Source organism: Berghia stephanieae, chromosome 1 (genome assembly GCF_034508935.2).
Source record: "Berghia stephanieae isolate SIO BIC M18660-M18661 chromosome 1, UCSD_Bste_1.3, whole genome shotgun sequence".
NCBI lineage: Eukaryota > Metazoa > Mollusca > Gastropoda > Nudibranchia > Aeolidiidae > Berghia > Berghia stephanieae.
Genome location: NC_088360.1, coordinates 19,273,723 through 19,297,123, shown reverse-complemented (window position 1 = coordinate 19,297,123; position 23,401 = coordinate 19,273,723). Strand labels below are relative to the sequence as shown.

The 23,401-nt window shown below is 34.0% G+C and overlaps 2 protein-coding genes and 1 long non-coding RNA gene across 3 annotated transcripts in view; 2 read left to right on the top strand and 1 right to left on the bottom strand.

The window, feature by feature from the left end:
- LOC144970012 (cap-specific mRNA (nucleoside-2'-O-)-methyltransferase 1-like) overlaps window positions 1–23,401 on the top strand; it is a 425,811-nt gene that overhangs the window by 359,357 nt on the left and 43,053 nt on the right. The window lies entirely within an intron of this gene.
- Window positions 1–23,401, bottom strand: part of LOC144963214 (lysosomal-trafficking regulator-like) — a 93,486-nt gene that overhangs the window by 59,947 nt on the left and 10,138 nt on the right. The window contains 7 exon segments of the mRNA XM_078897079.1: window positions 415–2,764; window positions 3,570–4,238; window positions 4,835–5,057; window positions 5,711–5,900; window positions 6,347–6,506; window positions 7,359–7,438; window positions 9,498–9,610. Coding sequence (XP_078753205.1) covers window positions 415–2,764; window positions 3,570–4,238; window positions 4,835–5,057; window positions 5,711–5,900; window positions 6,347–6,506; window positions 7,359–7,438; window positions 9,498–9,581 — 3,756 coding nt within the window. The 5' untranslated portion in view covers window positions 9,582–9,610.
- LOC144963172 (uncharacterized) lies at window positions 20,286–21,468 on the top strand. Its single transcript, XR_013643576.1, has 2 exons — window positions 20,286–20,907; window positions 21,278–21,468. It is a non-coding gene; the product is annotated as an uncharacterized LOC144963172 (long non-coding RNA).

The window sequence follows — 23,401 nt, the reverse complement described above, 5'->3', positions numbered from 1 at the left end:
AACATAGACGGATAATGATGATGATGATCATGATGATGATGATCATGATCATGATGATGATGATAATGAAGACTAACATCAAGAGTAAAATACAGTAAGAAAGGTATAAAAATATATATATCATATAAATGGATGATTGTGACAGGGATTAAGATGATGGTGAGGACAAACTTTAAGAGTAAAAAATGCAGTAAGATAGTTATACCTGTACAACATAGATGGATGATAGTGACATGGATTAAGGTGATGATGATGATGATGACAAACTTTAAGAGTAAAAAATGCTGTAAGATAGTTATACCTGTACAACATAGACGGATAATGATGACGATGATGATGATGATGATGATGATGATGATGATGATGATGAAGACTAACATCAAGAGTGAGTAAAATACAGTAAGAAAGGTATACCTGTACAACATAGATGCAGGGAGACTCTCTGTAGTAGGCTCGAAACATTCGACTGTTCATGCAAAGCTTAGCACAAGTTTTCCACATGTCTAGCAGAACAGGTAAACTGGCAACTAGATTGGTGTCCGGGTTTTTCAATTTGTCTTTTTGAATGGGCTCCCAATGTAAGCCCGCCTTAGCATTTGTTTGGGTGTTGGTTGTTTGCTGACCAGAATCATACAATGGAGTATTTGAAGATTCATCATCATTTTCTGAACTTTTCAAAAGGCAAAGAATATTGCTATCAAGAGCTGATGGAGGTGGTGATGGAGGAGGATTGCTATCGTCAGTCGTTTGTATGCTGAGTTGTTGAAGAGTAGTTGTAACATTGTAAGTCCTTTTAGCAAGAGTGTCGATGAATGTTTGAATAACCCCACCCCCTTCATACAAAGATTTACTTCCTGATTTTTGTCCCCTCAATCTCTGCTCATCGATCATAACCAAAGCTTCAAACACACTCATCACTGGACTACGTAACGGGCCATACTCCAGCAAATCTGTCAGTTTAGTGAGACCTCCTCGAGTAAGAAACATGTTCATGACTTTGTCAACCTGCAACACGTAAGGCAAGGCAGATACACACAATAGCATTACAGAACTGGGAATGCGGTTGTCAAAACTACCTTCATCAGCTGAAGATGTGTCAACTGAAGTGGTAAAATAATCACTTAGATTTAGGAGATCAAAAGGCATTCTGTCAGACATGGGGATGCCCTTGTCTTCAATTATTGTTGAAGTGTCTTTCTCTTTCCCGGTTTTTGATTTGTCAAAAGATTTGTTGCTTTTCACATCATTTCCAGTATCACTGATGAACCCATCTTCCTCTGACAGTTTCTGCGAATCTACTAAAACAGAATTCCTGGATATTTTCACTTTCATGTGGAGAATATGCAAATAAATACCAAAAAATAATTCCTCTTTAATTTCATTATTTCCCCGAACAGCCAATGTCATCAAGTGTTTAGCACAAGTTAATGCAATACTTTCATCTTTGCAAATGATGTGTCTCCGAATGAGTCGCAGGGATTTCCACCTCTCTAGCAGTCTCTGTCTCCTCATTTCCTCTATATCACAACTAGAAAAGCCTGAATCCATGGCAGTTGGAAGACCAACCAGAAGTGGACTGGATCCTTCCAGGTAACAATGAACACATCGGTTTCCATCTGTCTGGGGTTGCGTGGCTCCAATGCTTTCATCATTTTGGGAGTCTTTACTTTTTTCCCATCCTTTGGGATTGGTTGTTACTCCTTTTGCATTCTTCAAAATCTGTTCCATGTTATTACTTTCTTGTGCCCCTTGAAATTGGTCTAAGAGAATCGATGTCATTGTATCTAAAGCATAACTCCTAACAGCGGGAGAAAATGTGAGCAAGTGAGGCACAAGGGAAGATATGAGTCTCTCAGGCTGAAGGCAACAACAAACCCCGACAGATCGAATAGTTGACAACAAATGAATATGCCCTGATTTGAAATTCGCTTCAGCAACACAATCTAACAACAAAGAGGACAACTCTGCTACAATACATTTATATGATGTAGTGTCTACAGCAAGTCTGTTGGGAGATTGGTATCCACTGAGAATCTTTTCATCATAGTTGGCATCCCCAACATCCACATGTGATGTTCTCTTGCTTACATAAAATGGTACACCAAGGATATCATGGTGATGGTCATAGTAGGGACCATAGCCACAGTTACGATGACGACGTTTTACACAACGAATGGCGTGGATGTAGTTCACTTTCACAGCTTTTAATGTTGTTGTGAGAGAACCTAAACAATGAACAGGATCTGAACTGGAGTCTAAATTGACAATATTAGAGTTAGTGTGATGTATTGCACTAGTAGGTATGGAATCTTTGTTATTTGTATGAGACTCATTGAATTCAGTTTTATCTGCTGTGTCAGGGTTGGAATCGTTACCTTCAGGAAGAGATGCCTGAATATCATTATCCAGGGGAGGTTCATTGTCATGTTGATGTGAATTGAAAGCATCCTTTCTATGTACATTTGTTGACGACTGAGAATTTAGTGAAAAATTTGTGATAACTTCACTGTAAGTAACGAGACATTTTAATCTCAGTATCACATCTGGTACAAAAAGTTTAGATGCCAAGCTGTTTGCCTCATTTATACAAGATGGGTTGAATGGCAAGTTTAAGTAGACTGTTTGTAGGAGGTGTATCACACCACATAGGATATCTGTAAGGACACCAGCCTTGGCCTTGAATAAGGAAGACCAGTTTGAGACATTGCTGTTTTGGACAAACGTTCCAAATATATCGGGGGTGACAAGGCAGTCAAGCAAGGGGCTGAAAAAATGTAAAATATGTCATTTTAATCAATGTATGCATCGATTCTTTGGTGGAGAAAGTTTACATGGTCTTACTTGGTTAAAGGCTAAAAAATCCCTACATGAGCCAGTCAAAAAAATCACGAAAATATAGGGAGTAAAAATAGTCCTTCATGTACAACAATACACAAATATACAGGAAAAAAAAATGTAAAAAAAAACAAAAAAACAAAAGGAACGAAGGAAGGAGGGGGAGGGGGGAGGAGTTCATTCAACATCTCAAAATTCATAGAAATTATCCCCCCCCCCCCCCCTTATTTTTTTTAAAATTTATTTTTAACCAGCATACCTAGCTGTGCACCAGCCTTCAACTCTCTCTCTCTCTCTCCCTACACATACATACACCTTTCTCTTTTCCAACCTCTCCCGTTCACCGCCTCTCCCCTTTTTTCCCTTCAAGACTTGATTAAATTATATAAATGTAATTATTTTTTTTTTTAATCTCGTCATTGCCACCTGACAAAGGCCAAATATATAGGCCTTATAAAGTATTGTTTCACATTATGAGCCATTTTCCTCCCTATAATTTCCTTACTTATTTTTGTTTAAATATGGTCTCAAAAGTTTCAATTACTTTCAGTTCGGATGAAGGCAAGAATGGAAGTTATTTATGGTTAAGGTCAAAGCATTTCCTCACTTGTCCTGTTAATTTGTCATATGGTCAAATACTCAATGATTCATCACCACACTCCCCTGAACCTATTTTCCCCCCATAAAATGTGTATTGTGCAATACAAATCAAATATTACATTAAAAATACTCACATATCTAAGAGTGTATCCACGACATTCATATTACACAAAATCCGAACACCGCTCTGCTGTGTTGCAACAATGCTAGACAAAGTGAGTATAGCTCTGACGACCTGCTTCAACAACGTTATCCTTTTCTCACCATGCCAGGGTAAATATTCACTTTCATCCTCCGAAGATTCTTGACTCAATTGAACGGAATACTGGATATCTTGAGGATCATACGTTCGCACAGGCGTCTTAAGAGGTCCTGATTTGCTCAACGAAGACTCAAAATCGCTTTGTAAACTTGAGGTTGCACCACTGTGTTCCAATTCACTTTCATCTTTAAACTGACTGAGGAAGTACAGAAGATTGGGCAGGATGACTGATGACAGAGTTTGACCCTGCAATGCAAAAGCCACGTCTTGAACTCCCAAAGAAAGCAGCAAATGGAGAACTATCCTGACTAGATGATATCCCGTTATGTGCAAATGTAACTCAGCAGCATGTTTTGCATATCCTAGGCCATCATCATCTGTTTCTGAATCTTCGTCTTTGTTGAGCGTGGACCAATGGTTAAATCTCATGGTTGGTCTGTACTTTGGGTGTTTTAATCGCCTGTTGTCTGCTTGGTGCCCCATGCGCACACTTTCACTGTCAAGGTAATCTGCCTCTGTCTCCGAATCCATTGGGAGATGCCTTTTAAAAAAAAGTAATAAAGGAGAAGAGGGAAAATATTAAATGCATTTCCATTAGTTTTCATTTTAGTTACAGAGTAAAAATTACAGCTACAAGTTTCAAAATTATTTAAAATAGACACCATTTTTTTAAAAAACATCATTAAATTTCAACATATAGATGAGGAGGTGACTTCAATACCTGCTACTTCTTCTATTTACCATTTATAGAAAATGACTATGTTATTTGTCATTTATTTAGTGACTTTAAAAAGTAATAACTTTAATCCTTTGCATTATAGAACAACATTCAAATTGCTTTATCTGTTGAGCTTTTCCTTGGTTATTTGAAAGTGGTTAATAGATTGAAAGAGACCGTTGATTCATTTTCTATCTTGGTACGACTTGGTAGGTTTTAAATGTCACTTCCTCAAACTAGTAAATTTAATTTTTGTTGCCAAACTGTGACAAAATCAAATACAGAAATTAAATGGTGTGGATATAGTTTGCCTTGTGCATTCAAAATGCTTGATCAACAAGTCTGATCCCTCTCTATGATTCCATAATTTTCTTCACTTTGCTCGAATTCTTCATTTTTATCAATTAAAACACACTTACTTTTTTGAAGGCGTTGATAGCGTCATCTTCTTTTTCCCTGGCTGCTTCTTAGGCTTGACGCTGTTCTTCTTTGAAGCATTCAGCATGGTGAATTGGGCCTCACTATCCACACGTCTCATCTTACGGGATCGGAGACTGGGACATCCCAGTTGCTTCAGTCTAACGGATGATTTGTTTACAACGGTAAAGCATGAACTCAAAGGGGCTTGGCTTTTATCAAAATCTGGAAGGATAGCACAAGTAAAGACGGGACAAGACAAATCAATGATTCATTTGTTTGTTTGTTTTTTTCCACTAAATTACATAAGTAATATTTATATTATAAATATTTTTTGTATGCTATGAATAGTCAAATTACAATTTGCTCAAAGTTCAGTCTATCTTTGGTGCAAAACTATGTCAGCAGTATCTTGTATACCTCTGGATTATGACGTCTTATTTCAATTTCATCAGATAATTACATAAAAATTTACCAATGAGTAAATTTAAACATGTATTGATGATGGTATTGTCCCTTGTCATATTACAACAACAATACAAAAAATGTATATCTTACAAAACAAGAAAATTGTTGGAAATCATGCTTTCTATGGGGAGGGGGAGGGGAGGGAGGTGAGACTGGAAAGATCATCTACTTAAAGTTTGAAGATATGCTTAATTGGCAAACTGTGAAAGATTGATTTTAAATAATGCATTCTGGGATTAATTTTGTCCAATAGCAGTTAAGCTAGTTTCTTCTAATTTGGGTCAACTTAATTCATTTAACCATTAAAATAATTCTGTTCCTCAAGTTGAATTTAATCATGAGACCTCTTAATAGCATATTTCCCAACCATGCAAACTGTTGATATCTTATGTTCATAGCATTAATTTTACCCGATAACAGTGACTCCATGCATTCCTCCGCGCCATTCAAATCTGTACTATTGCTTGAATTAACTGGGAAGTTCTCTGAGTTAGCTGGCTGTTGACAGAGAGCCTCTGTCACATCACTAGGTACCATGTGAGCACAATAGGGTAACAGGCTGATCAACACTTGACAAAGGTCTTGCTTCTGAGTTACTCCCTGAAATGAGCAGATGAGAAGGTATTGGATAAATATGAATTTAGGTAAAAAAAAAAAATAAATAAATAAAGAAAAAATCAATCTAAAAATTATCCATTAAAAAAAATATTTTCATTGATTTCAGTAAAATGATTTATCAGTTTAACTCAGTTTAACTAATTAATTAATTTATTATTTATTTATCTTTTATATTATTATTATTTAATTATTTATTATATTTGTTATTATCTAATTTATTCATACATTTATTTTTCTATATCTTGTTGTCTATTACTCGTACTTCCGTTAAAAAAAACAGTAAATTCATAAAATAGGAAATTACTTATCTTTATCTATTTACCCCATAAACCTACATTTCAAATCTCTTCCTACATCGCTGTTGATTATCAATCAAAAAAATATAAATTCATCTTAATTTCCATAACATCTTGACAGATCTATCTCACCTTGACCCCAACCCGTAAGCAACTAGAGCAACTCCATCCTCACCATCGCATGTAATCCTTCCATAGCCATTGGGCATCTTCCTCACTCAGATTTCTGGTCACTGCTTCAACATTTCGCATGAACTCCTGGCTTAGCTCATTAGCAAGATTCCTCATCTCTCTGCCAAAGTAAAAAACGAAATTTGTCATTAGCAAGATTCCTCATCTCTCTGCCAAAGTAAAAAACGAAATTAGTAAAACAAATGCAAACTTCCTTCTGGAAATGTAACACAGGGCAATGCATTAAGAAGACAAGAAGCATTTTGTTCAACTATGAACAGAAAGCATTGTATTTATAATGATTAGGTTGGCATCAATTACAACTATAAATATAAAAGAGTTCAATCTCGAGTCCATTAAGTTCATTCTTTTACATTTTTTCCCCTATTGCTTTGTTTGTTTTTTAAAGATATTTTTGTTGCTTTTTTTTTTGGTTTATTTTTTAATTTTTTTTTAAAGGGCATTTACAGTGTTTGTGACACTAAATTCATTTCAAACCCGGTAGAAAAAAAATAAAAAAAGAGAGTGTAGATCTATAATTGAGACACGCTTACAATAAGAAAAAGTAAGACATTAAGTACAACCTATCCACGTGTTTAGCTGGAGCTTACCTAAAAGTTCCAACAAAACACATGCATAGAATCCCAGCCAAGAGGGACACACTCAATTATTTAAAATTACAAGTTCTACTAAATATAAAAACAAATGAATACAGCAAAGCAGAAGATTTTCGGGAAATAAAAGAAAATAAATTTTAAAGACTCAGGATCCCAAATGGACAGTACCAAGTAGACACATTCCAAGACGAGGACAAAAAGTAATGTAGAAAAAAATAACAGATATTGAGGGATAGAAGACAGAGCAATGCAAAAAAATAAATAAAGTAAAACTCCGCCATTTAACTCATGACACCCAATTACTTTATGCCCAGCCAGCAAAATTTGAGACTAAAAGGATCATTGTAAATACTCACCCAAAAGAAAATGCTTCATCTTCCATCAGACAGACATGGATAAAGTGATTAAGGAATTTATCCAGTAGCTGCTTTTGTTGCTGTGTTAAATGGAAAAAAAGAATCAATTATAATAAGAGACAGAATGGATATAAACAGAAATCCAATGTTACCACTTTAAATTCATGTCTGGAAATACTTTTTTTCAATTAATCGGTTTTCAAAAAGCTTGATAAAATCAAAACACACAAAAGAAACCAGACTGTTTGTTTGTTTTTGCTTGATTTTAAGGATTTTACAACGCGTACTATTGGCTAATTTCTGCCCAATAAAAATGAAGATGATTAGATTTTAAGTGAAAAGCACCAAAAAAAAAAAAAAAAAAAAAAAAAAAAAAAACAAAACAAAACAAAACAAAAGAAAAACAAAAGAGACGGGCAATATCTATCACTGTGACTTTTCAGACACTGCCTACAAGTCCCATCCAGGCACAAGCAAAGGATCTGGTATGAATGATACGCTAAAATGTTGACAAAAAACTCCAAACTAAAAACTTAAAATAAGATGATTTACTAGGAAAAAAAATACAATATTATCTCTCTCCAAAATAAAGGAACTATACATTTAGCTGCTTTCTCAGCTAAGGATCCCTGCCAGGGCCAGAATTATTTTTAAAAAGAACAAGCAATGTAAATCCAGAACAATATGAGAGCAACGCAGCAATGAAAAACAGATAAAGGGAAATAGAAGATTCCATCCATATACACCAGATTAAACTAACTGATGGGCGTAAATTAATTTAAAAAGCCATATCATGACTTTACAAATATTCAATACTTAACTTGCTTATTAATGTGTTTATTTATGGTTGTTTCTTTCTACTCGAAAAAAAAAAATGACTGTAAGATCTCCAAAATATTTAGAACTTTAGAGAATAAAATGATGATGATGATGTTGATGATGATGGAGGAAGAGGAGAGTGAGGAATAATAATAATAATAATAATAATAATAATAATAATAATAATAATAATAATAATAATAATAATAATAATAATATATAATAATAATAATAATAATAATAATAATAATAAAAATAATAAAATAAAGAAGAAGAAGAGAAGAAGGAAGAAGAAGAAAAGAAGAAGAAGAAGAAGAAGAAGAAGAAGAAGAAGAAGAAGAAGAAGAAGAAGAAGAAGAAGAAGAAGAAGAAGAAGAAGAAGAAGAAGAAAGAAGAAGAAGAAGAAGAAGAAGAAGAAGAAGAAGAAGAAGAAGAAAGAAGAAGAAGAAGAAGAAAGAAGAAGAAGAAGAAGAAGAAAAAGAAGAAAGAAGAAAAGAAGAAGAAGAAGAAGAAGAGAGAGGAAGAAGAAAGGAGGAGGAGGAGGAGGAGGAGGAGGAGGAGGAGGAGGAGGAGGAGGAGGAGGAGGAGGAGGAGGACAAGTAGTCGATGAAGAGAGAAGAAAGGAATATTATATATAAAGAATTGTATAAATTAAAAAAAAAAAAAAAAAAAAAAAGAAAGATAAACCTGTCAGACATCAATTGAATAAATACACAAAATATTGAAGGAACGACGTCAATAAAATCACTCGGAGCATTTTGTACTTGGTTTAAAACAACATTCACTTCCAACATTGATTAGAATAAAAACAATACAATTTTTTTTTTAAGAAAGTTTTTGCAGTGAACGCATCACGTGTATATTTTTTTTTTTTTTTTTTTACTTCAAATGATTACGTACGAGAACAATATGTGGCCTATACTATAATCTTCTTCTTTATCAGCAAACAATAAAGATAAGATAGATTACTGTTGTCGCTTGTTATAAAAATCAGGAGGGCGATGGCTTTGCATGGTCTATTACACATTTTTACGATACTCAAGATAAGAAGGTGAACATAAAAATGAAAAAAAAAGAAGAAAGAAAGAAAAAAAATGATAAACAAGTCAAGGAATATGTTTTTATTTATCGATGAATGATGTAAAATAAGAAAATGATGCAATGACTTTATAGAGCAAAAACAAATGTCAGCAACATCATGAATAATTTTGCTTTACAAAAGCTCACTTTTAATTATAACATGTATTTATTATAATTGTCGCCACATTCCTCAACACAATCATCGTCATCATCATCATCACTCCAAGGATATGCCCCTACCTGCAGTTTCAGTTCTGTAATCTTCTCTGTCCGCCTGTGAATCATTTGGGCATAGGCCTCCCAAATACAGGCCACTGACCCCATTTTGACGGATGACTACAGCACTCGCCTCACTGTTGGATACACAAAAAGAAGGGGGGGGGGGGGGGGAAATCACATATAGAAAAAAAAACAAAAAACAACAACAACAACAACAACAACAACAACAACAACAAAACAGCAACAACAAAGAAACAAATATACTTGATTAAAGATTTCATGACTGACCAATTGGTACGGTAATGATAAAAGTTTAGGCTGTGACCACAGAAGAATTGTACCTCACAGTCACAGACAGTAACGGTACATTTAAGGATTAATAATTGATCCAATCGTAAGCCCTAAAAATATTATGATGGTTGTAGTTTTTGTTATTATTATTATTATTATTATTATTATTATTATTATTATTATTATTATTATTATTATTATTATTATTATTATATTATTATTATTATTATTATTATTATTATAAAATTTTGTTATTGTTTATTATTATTATTATTATATTATTATTATTATTATATATTAATATATAATATTATATAATAATATAATAATAATATAATAATAATAATAATAATAATAATAATAATAATAAAATAAAAATAATAAAAAAGAAAATGAAAAAAGAAAAGAAGAAAGAAGAAGAAGAAGAAGAAGAAGAAGAAGAAGAAGAAGAAGAAGAAGAAGAAGAAGAAGAAGAAGAAGAAGAAGAAGAAGAAGAAGAAGAAGAAGAAGAATCATAATCATAACGAGAGTCGGAAAAGATGAATTTTTACTTTAGTCGGGATAGAAAATATATTAAAAATAAATCAAAATATAGTAAGATAAGCCATGCAAGACCTACATTTAAATCTATACTCAAGCCACTGGAACAACCTTTTTATACCGGCTCAACGTTGTAGTATAGTCTTCGGATCCCGAGTTTGAAATGGCTAAACATGTAAGCTGACATCAGGACACATAACTTCATTGTCTTATCATATTAAACAACAGGATAGCAATACTTCATTTTTATTATCGTTATTCATTATTACACGCACGGTGACATTGCATCATTATAATCATCGCTATTTTATTTGCAGAAAACAATAACTGTGGCTGTCTTGTGAGCTATGTGGTCTAGTGGTATGACACTCGCTTTCGGATCGGAAGGTCCTGGGTTCGAGCCTCGCGCTCGGCGCATAGTTGAGTCCTTGGAAAAGGCTCTTTACTCACATTTTCTCACCGTACTCAGGTGTAAAATGAGTACCTAGCCGTTAACAGCGTTGTCTTTGTCCGAAAAATTGTAATTTCGCCAAACAGGCGTCATGTTCCGTCTTACATGTTAAATGTTGCTGTTGACCAGGGACCCCTTGTAAAGCGCTTTGAGCACATTTAGTGGATATTGCGCTATATAAAGCTCAATTATTATTTTTTAATTCATTATTACACGCACGGTGACATTTCATCATTATAATCATCGCTATTTTATTTGCAGATAACAATAACTGCGGCTGTCTTGTGAAGAATGCACACAAACACACACAGAGAGAGAGAGAGAGAGAGAGAGAGAGAGAGAGAGAGAGAGAGAGAGAGAGAGAGAGAGAGAGATGAGAAGAGAGAGAGAGAGAGAGAGAGAGAGAGAGAGAGAGAGAGAGAGAGAGAGAGAGAGAGAGAGCAGAGAGAGAGTAATTATATACTTACGGGTTTAAATATAGAACTTTTGTACTTGACGCCCGTATCAAATCGGTGAACGCTAATTTTCATAGTGGGCTTTAATCATTGTGATTAACTTTTATCACGGATTGCCAATGACTAATGAGCAAGGTCTTTCACAATATGTAAATCGCACAATCGTAAAGTATTCTTCAGATCTGCCAAATCCTACCAAAAAATTCCTAGAATACGGCATTTTTATTTTGCTCCGACTATAGATGTAACTTTTATAACCATGTTTAATTTAACAAAAAATTTTATCAAACTTGTTGAAAAATAAAGTTTGGTGCTATCTAGAGAGCGCAAATTAAGGACTCTTTGGTCATATTTAAGAAAGAAAAAAAAATGATATCTCATATTCTCCTTTCTGAGAACTTATCTCATATTCCGAGTTAGCAGATATGGTTTAGGTAATTCTTATAATAGCTTATTTAACGTGATTCAGCATTATACAAAGTTAGGGGGAGTGCCCTTGGTTTGAAATATTTTAGATAAAGTCAATGATAGTTGTAAGAGAGTTAGCTTATAGCAAGTGGGTTTAATGAGTTCACAGTACTTGTATATCAGTTAAACTTGGTCATTATATTGAGTAGTCTAGGACAGTTTTACGTTCCAAAGTTAAAGGATTGGTCATTATATTGAGTACTAGAAAATTATTTCTTTGATCGGTGTTACTTGGTATTTGGGGATAAAAGCATTAAGTTATAGTTGGTATTCATCATTTAGGCGTACGATATTATTTGGGCGTAGCGTATTTGTTATTTGGGCGTACGGATTATTTAGGCGTACGACCTTTGATTATTTAGGCGTAAAACTGACCTTTGGTGAAAGGAATTGTGGGACAGTTTACAATAGGATATAAAACAGTGTGTCTGATCAAACGGGGATGATTCTACCTTTTGATTCAGGATTCAACTTGACCATGAGCTGCACACTTTAAACCTTTTGTGCTCACCATCATTTATTTGCTTTTACGAACTTAGAAATATTCCACGTATATTGAAAATGGTTACTTAGGCAAACTGACTTTACATGTGGACTGATTTTACGGATTTGGAATTTATGAAACTGATTGAATTATGACAATGCTATTTGATTTGGATTTGGAATTTATCATGATTTGGATTTTGAATTTATCACAAACAAATAAACTGTATTTGAATGTCTTGATATTGTGCATTCAATTATCATCACCGGCCCTTGAACTCTTTCGTCATTATTAACATCTACAACACAACGCAAAGGATAATACTACCATCTATCAAAAACACCACTATACGATCACAAGCCATTACATATGTGTGCGACTATCCCACATTATGTATCTAATTTGGTGCCGTGACCAGGATTCTTATATATTTTTATTTGGAGCCGTGATACCATGATGTAAAGATGTTATTATTCCGAACCATGGATACACAAGAAATGTATATTGTTGCGGTGTTAATATATATTGAAGTTTTTGTGAGACTCGAATTTTGAAGTGAAAATTGTGAACAGATAGGGAAATAGTTTTATTTGGGAAAGAAAATGAATATCAATTTTGACGGTGAAGTAGTGGAATTATTTTGTATTGAAATATGAAAAAAAAAAATTTGAAATTATAGATGATTCCTAAAATTCTGACAAAAGACGATATTTAAAAAAATAGATAAATATACTAAATAATATTTAAATTAAGAGTCACAGATAGAAAAGGAAATTTTAAAAAAATATAGATATATAGGGCAATATATTATATTCAAAAAGTGAAAACAATATATTATAGAACGGCAAATAATAATAATAATAATAATAATAATAATAATAATAATAATAATAATAATAATAATAATAATAATAATAATAATACTAATAATAATACTAATAATAATAATAATAATAATGCATTGATGCTATACGTATTTTATTTAATTAAAAAGAAGAGAGGGAGAGATGAAGAAAAATTGCAGAATTTAAATGAATATTTTAGTGCGTTTTATTTTTCAAAATAAATGAAAATGCGTTTACTTATAATCGGGCGTTTCGGAACAGATCTTCGAATATTATTTGGTACCGTTAATGGCAATGCTTTGTTAATATCAGTAACAAAGATGTGTCGATTTTTATTTCAATTTTGTATGTTACTGTTGGAATTACATAGACAGTTGGTCCATTATTTAATGTTGTTACGTTTTTATTTTCTGTCAAAATGACTCAAGAAGATGATGGCAATAAAAACACGTACATTATAAGTTTTGATAATTGAAAAATGTCTTATGGTATTTATTGTTATATTACAACATCATTGGTTATATTTTTCTCCCGTCAATAGGGATGAATTGGTAGGTTGATATTGACTCTTTGAGATTCATGGGTTCATGGCAAAGAGCAAAGTTTTATATCTGTTTGTATTCTTGGTAATAAATGTGTGGTTAACGCAGCCAAGTAATCGACAACAGAGCTTATTTACTTGTGTAATGAGACATGGCGTTATAATAGATTACATAAGACATTTGGATTTTATCACTGGAAATTAAGTTGAAATGATTTATGCGGAATATGAGTCAATCGTTGTTTTGTTTAGTTTTGTTTTGAAACGCGTTTCATCGTGATTTTTAAAGGAGACATATTCTCATAATAACGGAATAACGGACTTTTGGTTTAAAGTCGGAGAACAAATAAAATGACGGAGTATTAATTATTATGAAAGACTATTGTCTTGTAATGGGAGTTAAAATGTTATTACGGAAGAATAACAAAATATTGAAAATGCATTATCATGTCATGTGAGCTGATAATATTTGTGACACAAGTGGTTAACTTGTTAAGAATCAGCGAATTATAAGTAACCCATACGGTAAAATGCTGTAAATGACGGGTAAATAAGCGCAGTGATGTAAGACGCGGTAATTAAAGTGCACACGGTTTAAATTACGAGACGCAGGAATGAGGCGTTCGGGAATATTTTATTTTGCGTTTGATTAAAGCGCATGGTTGAACATTATGAAATGATGCAGAAGGCGGAGAATTTTTATAAATACGATGCGCGTGGTTAAAGCGCACACAATTATCAATGCTATATTAAGAGGCGCGAGATAACGTCGCAATGAGTTATATGAATATTTTTATAAGCCGAGGGCAAAGGCGCGAAACATTGAATTTTTATTGACCAGAGTGTATATCGTTTCTGCGAATATTTTGATTATCATATTTTTCTCCTATCGATTTGCTGTTGTAATTGTAATCAATATTTACTGCGTGGTTTGAATTTAACATTTATATCATAAAATTTGTAACTGAGTTGAAGAAGAAGTTATGTTCAATTGTCAAATCTTAAGTGTGTAATCATTCGGCAATCAGTTGAAATGGTAGGAAGTGCTACGATAACATAAACAAAATCATATTTCATTAAATTAGGGATTTTCTAAGGGAATAATTCGAGTTAATCAAAGGCAGAAGTAGTGTTTGCACTAAAACATGATACAGTCATCACGAAAGAGGACACTTGCAACCATCAGTCATAACGGGAACGCTGATGACAACGACAGAGGCAACTCAAACACAACCACAACATAGGTCGGAAAATGTCCTAATCCCTTTGGTCTATCCACGAATACATTGAAATGGAGTAAGCATCTCGACAAAACACTACGCCATTGATACGTCCAGAATCAACACAATCTACAGACTACAAACTACACAACAACCTCAATTACATCGTACCTTTCAACTTATACAAACTTGACAGAATTCATAAAATAATATCTGTATCAACACAGATTTCTTCCATGAACCTTTTTTATATTTACATTATTTACTGAACAATTGGATTGCTTGTATTTACTTCTACGACAACAATACCCAACGATGTACGATGTCAATAATTACATAAACGTTCAAGATACGATTGTTTTTACAAAAACGATGTCCAATTGTGAACAATACTACTTCCTTCATATGCAGTGGTGAGCGTATTCAAATTTAAACTTATGTCAATATACAAGTGTGCAGCACCCATATCTACAACTTATAAACATTGAATATTATAATAACGCCTGTCTTAGTATCATTGTAAAAGATAAAGGCTATATATGTATATAAGACAATGCAGGAAAAAGTATCGCAAAACGCCACATGAGCGATTTTCTTGGATTCATTATCGTATGATATTCAACAACCTGCGTTCAAATAACGAAAATATTGTTGACCTTATTCGACCCTACTACATACACTACTAGACTACGTTATTATTACATCATCTACCTGGTGTGTGGACTCACATCACCCACCGGAACTCTGCAAGATTACATAATCTACCTGGTGTTTGGACTCACGTCACCCACCGGTACTCTACAGATTACATCATCTACCTGGTGTGTACTCACATGCCACCTCATCGAAACTCGATCAACAAACACAGACAATTACAACACACGACCTCTGTCGACTACTACACACGAACTCTTTGTCAACACATGGCTGAGTTCACAACTTTCTTTTGACTTGCTGGATAAGTCAAACTTCATTTAAATTCAAGATCTCGCACACAGTTAATCTTGAATTTTTACAATTTCATCTACAATGAGATTCAACGTTTACACAAGACAACCACAAATATCTACGAGGAGAATCGACCCAGATGCCGGAGATGAATGGATTACAGCGACGTCACAAGACCAAGAAACAACCCAACAGGTTAAGCATACGTTTGCTACCTGTAGAGTCTTTTTTCGTCCCAAATTCAAAAGACTCGAACAAATACAACACACTAATTGCAAAAGTTGGTCACTTTAGTAACAGCCCACAATCACATACTGTATTAGATTTTACTTATTTAGTTATTTACACTGTACTAAATATGAATAAGTCGGACAGACTAATGACTGATTATTTACTTAACACTAAATATGTGATGTGAACAAGTCGGACAGACTAATGTCTGATTATGTATTAAAGACTAAATATTTGAATGTGAAGACATTATGGTGATAATTCGAAGACATTTACAGAGGAAAAAGTTTTTAATTAATTAACAATAATTAAAGTGAATTTATGACACTTGGGCTATTCAGTGACCACAACACACACAACAATGCAACACGTAGACTAGATACAATCACCTCAACTCTTATAGTTGATATATTTTTTTCATTGCATGAAAACTCATTCTAAATGGAGACAATGACTTAATTAACAATTACTGACAATTTTTACAGGATGACCATTCTCAAAACGAACGGATTACTGAGAAATGTGACCTCTGATGGATGACCACAAAGAACAATTTGATATCAATGTAGTTGTAAACTACACCCTGATGACTTAAAAAGCTTAAAAAATTGAAACATCAACAATGAACAATGAATGATAATAACTTCAACTTGAATTTTAAAATGATGATAATGCTATTATTATGATTTATTTTTAAATATTTTTTTTATTACTAATTGAAATGTAATCCTTCGTATATGGATCTAGATGTCTATAATACATTATTTGTACCACATATTATAAGTAGGAATTAATGTAATAATGTTGTTTAAATGGAATCATACAATATAAGGGAATATACAAGGTACTGGTTTTGATATGTCAGTAAATGAGTAGACATACATGGAAGCTGAGATTATCACCCATGTCGTAAAGAGTTGAATTTGAGATTGAATAAGACAACGTGAGTATATCACAAATGGAATTTGAACCATCCTTTTTCACGCAATACTATTTATGTGTGATGGGGTATGACGAGAATTAAACACTTTGATTGCTATGAAGATGGAATTTAAGGTGAAAAGATTTTTTTTCTTTGAACTTTTAATTACTTGATATCTTACTGTCGATGTTGTAATGCCTTAAAAGTATAATCGATAAATATATAAATCTTTAATCAACTTTCGTGTTGGTAAATTTAAATTTTAATCACTTTTAAATGATAGATACCTTACTGTTGATGTTGTAATTTGAAAGAAAAAAAAATCTATAATCGATATATATATATCTATTTAGATGTTGTAATCAAATTTGATGTTTGTGAATTTATCAATGTTGTAATACTATAAAACCTATAATTGATATATATGAATGTTGTAATCAACTTTGGTGTTTTTGAATTTAAAGTTTAAAGTTTTTAAATATTTAACTGGTATAAGTATTATCATTTTAACATTTATTTATTACATTTTAGTTGGACATTACATATATATTTAATCTCTCACTGTAATTTTTTTGAATTGAAATTGTTTTAAAGTCAATTTAAATTCTAAGAAAGGGGCGTATGTAAGAGAGTTAGCTTATAGCAAGTGGGTTTAATGAGTTCACAGTACTTGTATATCAGTTAAACTTGGTCATTATATTGAGTAGTCTAGGACAGTTTTACGTTCCAAAGTTAAAGGATTGGTCATTATATTGAGTACTAGAAAATTATTTCTTTGATCGGTGTTACTTGGTATTTGGGGATAAAAGCATTAAGTTATAGTTGGTATTCATCATTTAGGCGTACGATATTATTTGGGCGTAGCGTATTTGTTATTTGGGCGTACGGATTATTTAGGCGTACGACCTTTGATTATTTAGGCGTAAAACTGACCTTTGGTGAAAGGAATTGTGGGACAGTTTACAATAGGATATAAAACAGTGTGTCTGATCAAACGGGGATGATTCTACCTTTTGATTCAGGATTCAACTTGACCATGAGCTGCACACTTTAAACCTTTTGTGCTCACCATCATTTATTTGCTTTTACGAACTTAGAAATATTCCACGTATATTGAAAATGGTTACTTAGGCAAACTGACTTTACATGTGGACTGATTTTACGGATTTGGAATTTATGAAACTGATTGAATTATGACAATGCTATTTGATTTGGATTTGGAATTTATCATGATTTGGATTTTGAATTTATCACAAACAAATAAACTGTATTTGAATGTCTTGATATTGTGCATTCAATTATCATCACCGGCCCTTGAACTCTTTCGTCATTATTAACATCTACAACACAACGCAAAGGATAATACTACCATCTATCAAAAACACCACTATACGATCACAAGCCATTACATATGTGTGCAACTACGCAACATAGTTCCAATAGAGAAAACCTCCGTAATATGCTCCATAAGCTATAAAACAATAGGCTGCCTCTATTCTCACCCCCCCCCCCCCCCCCTCCCCGGCCGATTGGATTACCGAAAAAAACGTCGCCGCTTTTTGCGATTTGGATTTGATTGATTTTTTTTTTTTTTTAATTGTGCAACTTGTGACAAGAACCTTAACAAATTACTGCATTACAACCTTTGGATTAAACATACAACAATTGTGGACTACTATTATGAAGACTAGCATCCTAGACTAGGGGGATGAGAATAGTCACTTCGAAAACAATAACCATCTTTATGTTAATTGTAAACACCGTTTAAAATTTGGTGACGATTGGTCCAGTGGTTTCGGAGCCTTAGTGTTATTAAAAATCCGATTTGCCAAATATAAAAGCTTAATAAAATAACTTATGAACAAGAAAATGAGGCATATATTCACAGACGCCAAACGCGAGCACGCGCACATACATCCGTATGCTCAAAACTTATCTAAATACATACATAGATTCTAAGTTGTAAGGACTCCTCTACATAAAACCATCACGTGAAGCCATGTTTAGCCTAAAAGATAGGACCACTTAAGACATCACTCTCGTTGACAGCTATATGTATTTATATAACTCAAGTGTTATTTGTTTATAGATAGTATGCGCTTGGCTAAGAAGCTCATAACATTGCCATCCGGAAGTATAACGGACCAACACACAAAACGGTGTGTATCCATGAACGTTTATAGTCTGGTTAATACAGTACAGCGAGCATTACTCACAAACGCGGATGGCAAAAAAAACAATAACAAAGACCTGAGTGACGTCATCTTCGAACTATCTATAGATAGAACGAAGTTGACGTCACTCGGGTCTTTGTTATTGTTTTTGCCATCCACGTTTATGAGTAATTCTCACTAAACTGTATTAATAGTCCGTTGGCTTAGCGGCCCGTTCCGTGCGTTTTATGCACTTTTTGTAACCAGCAAACAAAGTACACAAATTGGTGCAAAAAATTATGAAGATTCGAAAAAAAGGTGGCTCCAAATACTATTTATATTGAAAAGACCTTAAAATTTGTCGTAAAGGTAGTGAAAACGCGCACTTTTTGACGTTTTGGTGCTAGATGACAAAAGCATAAAAAACAAACATTCTCACCCATTAAGAACATCTTGATTAATTTTTTATCGTGGAGATATGTTTGTTTTAATGTTTTCCATTATCATTTACCACATATCCAGCTTTTAATTATTTTAAAATAGATTTTTTTTTGTCTTTCTTCTGGCCGCAGAACCCCCCCCCCCCCCCCCCCCCCCCAATAAAATTGTCCTTTTTCGACCCGTGCAACAAAAATACGAGTTATTAGGACGACCTAGCCTTTACAAAGTGTGTACATGGATGTCTGAGCGTCTGTAAACGAAAAAGAAATAAAGAACATGAGACTAAAAAAAATATATTTAAAGCAGTTAAAGAGGTTTCTTTCTACCAGTGTTTACAGTACAATAATGCTAAATCGAAATGCGGTTTGTCATGTTATCGCCTCTCCCTTCGAGATAACGACAGCTCCATCTACCGACAATGGCATCGTGTTTTGTCTAAAAAATAACTGAGAGAATGAGTTGTCTTTTGAACGATGTCAACCAACTACAATTTTATTTTGTGAAATCGATATTCGTTGAAAAGGTGAGGAACAATCTTTTTCATCTATTATAAATTTAATGTCTTATAGGGAATGAGATTAGCGGAAGAGTAGCGTCCCTTGATTGGACGTCACCTTACAGTGAGAACGTCAATTTGGTTTTGAAGTGTCTCAAGCCGCTTTCACCGGAAGCGAAAACGAGAGACGCATGCGCACAACCAACATGACGTTCTCTCTCTAATAACTTTTCCGCCGGTGACGTCCCAGACTATGGGTGATGTCCAATCAAGGGACGCTACTCTTCCGCTAATCTCATTCCCTATATCATCATGATGTTAGTTTACTTTATGCGCATGCCGGTGATAAGTATCGCGCAATGTATGACAAAAGAGTTGAGTTGTGAAAAAAGAATTGGGTCACAACAAAGCTGAGTCACAGTCACATCATTCTTCACACACAATGAACCTCCTGGATGCAATTGATCGAGTAAGATTATTATTATTATGGCCCATACTTGGATCTGAACATATTTTACTATCTTAATATAAGTTGCATGTGTTATGTCAGTACTAAATTTAGAACCTTTTAGATTCGATTAGATATAGATTAGCCTGTCGATGATTGACGATAGAATAACGGTGTTTATCAATACTGCTGCCCGAGAAAAAAAAAACATAACTAATTTATTATTAACTCAAATTGATCAAAAAAAGAACATCTCCACATACAATTCTACCAAAACACGCTAATATCCACACACATTGCTTTACCTTTTGCTTGTTCAGGTTTGGTTTTTTAAAACAATGCATTGACTTGTTTGTTATATTTCTACTTGCCAGCCTCACAGTCCTTTGTTTCCTTAAAATTAATAAGCATCATGCCTGGGGACCTCGTCAAATGGGAATGCGAGTTTGATTTGTTGAATGGTCAAGATTGCAAGGACAAAAGTTCCATTCTAACAGGTATTTGGAAGTATGCGTTCGTCGTGTGTGCGTGTGTGATTGCATGTTGATTTTGTTGTTGTTGTTGTTATTGTTGTTTTGCAGAGAATCTTACCACTGAGTTATCCAAGCCCCGTCAACTAATATGTGTTTAATCTTTCTCATAATAGACTACCCCCCCCCCCCCCCGACCCACACACACACACTCACTCGCAGACAAACAAACGTGTTCATTCTGTCAGCTCTCAAGCTACCCTATATATCGCCTTAAGATTGTAACATTTTTCTGTAACTTGATAAACTACGTAATTCACACTGTGTAGGAAATAACTTTAAATATTGTCTCTTTAGTATTTCATGGGGTTTTGTTTTATTTTTCTTTCCTTCCTAGAATGCGCTGATATGGCAGGAGGAAAGAAGCGGCAGACATCCTTTATTGACTGTAAAAATTTGAACAAAGTTCCAAGACTCGATCAAGCTTCCCCTGAAATTGACTGGTCGAAGTGCCTGTTTTGTCAAGAAATCATTGAAAATTCTCCTCTTACAAACCCTGAAAAAAGCAACCAAGTTAAATTCTATTGAAGACACTTATGTCCCTGGTTATTTGCATTGGACAGGACAAATTATGCACGTTGTGTTCCTATGTTCCTTCATTCTCTTGATGTCCTTGAAGCTATTCAATGAATGTTTTGTTTATTCATCTTAACTACGCCACTTTCGGTTCATTTGATCTGTTTTTGTAATTAAATTGAAGCTTACATTCAATTTCACAGAGTGCGGTAAGTAGTAAACTGGTTAAACCAAATATCAGCACATTAACACATTCGGTACATTATGACGGGATCCATTCATTTAAAACATTTGAAAATCCGTAGAGCGGAATGTGTCACTTTGAATACGCTTCAACAGTCGTACCGTCACTTCCCTCGTAATGATGCATGGTGCCTTAGTAACTGGCTCTAAACTATCGGAACAATGGCGGACGCCCTTATGAAATATTTCTCCGACGAGCATAAAAGCGTATCCAGAGGGGAAAAAAACATTATAAACCTGATCATGTTTTGACGTTTACACATTCTGATCACAAGACATATGAAAAGTTCTAGTCAGCATGAAGAATAAAAAGTACCGATTTTCTTTGTTTAGAACCACTATGGCCTGGGCGACGTGACATCAGACTATTGAATCCAATTGCTATGGCAATCACTTTGAGCACATATTGCTCTATATAAAAGCTGTTATTCTCTATCCCCTTCTTGGCAAAGGATGGATCCTAACCAGGGAAGAGACGGGGGTGAATGGAGTTCGTGTGCGTGTGTGTGTGTGTGTGTGTGCGTGCGCGCGATTGAATGAAAGTATTGCATCGTTATTGAGAGAGAGAGAGAGAGAGAGAGAGAGAGAGAGAGAGAGAGAGAGAGAGAGAGAGAGACCTTTCAATAAACTCTATACTTATTAAACTCACTTAAGTCTAAACATGACCTCTCACCTAATTATCGTCAAAGTGACATTTCAGTCCTCTTTAGATAATATTCTTTATAACTTTTGTATTCAATAATAAGCGAATTTTTAAATCCCCCGCCATTTTACGGCGCATACTTAAAACGAATGCGCTATAAAATTCTACATATCATCATCATTACCATCATAATCAACATTTTAAATTAATATTATTCTCTTTTTCCCACGATGATGTTATATACCAAAATGCTAATTGAAAATAAAAATATGAAATAATATACAACTGAAATCAACCATGACTTCTCCCAGAATACTGGTTCGTTTACCAGCAACAACAACAAAACAACACAAGTGAACACAGTAAACAAGGTCACAACAACCCTTTTCTCCTCTTCGTGTCCTCAGAGACAAAGGATTTAAGATTAAGAAGTCGAAGAGAAATTTATAGAGAACTAAATAGCTACGCAAAGTAAGTCGACTAACTGGAGCGTATAGATAGATAAAATGCGCTTGGCTAAGAATAAGAAGTTCACAACATTGCCATCCAGAAGTATAACGGACCAACACACAAAACTATGGACATTTATAGTCTGGTTAATACAGTTTAATGAGAATTACTCATAAACCCGGGTGGCAAAAAACAATAACAAAGACCCGAGTTACGTCAACTTCATTCTATCTATATATAACGACCAATCATTGTTCAACTTTCGAATGAAGAGTGGCGTTATAATTTTATTATCTGTAAAACCCCAACATTGAAACTAAATCAGAATCAAGAGCTTGCAGCTTTTAGTGTGTTATTTTACAAAACTTTCTTTAAACCTTAAACATAGGTGCACATTATATTAGCAGGTCTTATAACCGAACACAAGCATGGACTTGTTTTAACGTTGTTGTAATTGGGAATATTTTTGCGTTTGTTTGAGAGTATTTCCATTACAACAGTGACCCCCCCCCCCCCCCCCCGCCCCTTCCAAATAATTGGGTTACCCGACCTGCAATTAAGTGCACGTCGGTTTAAACTAAATAACACTGCATCGATAGGTGATAATTT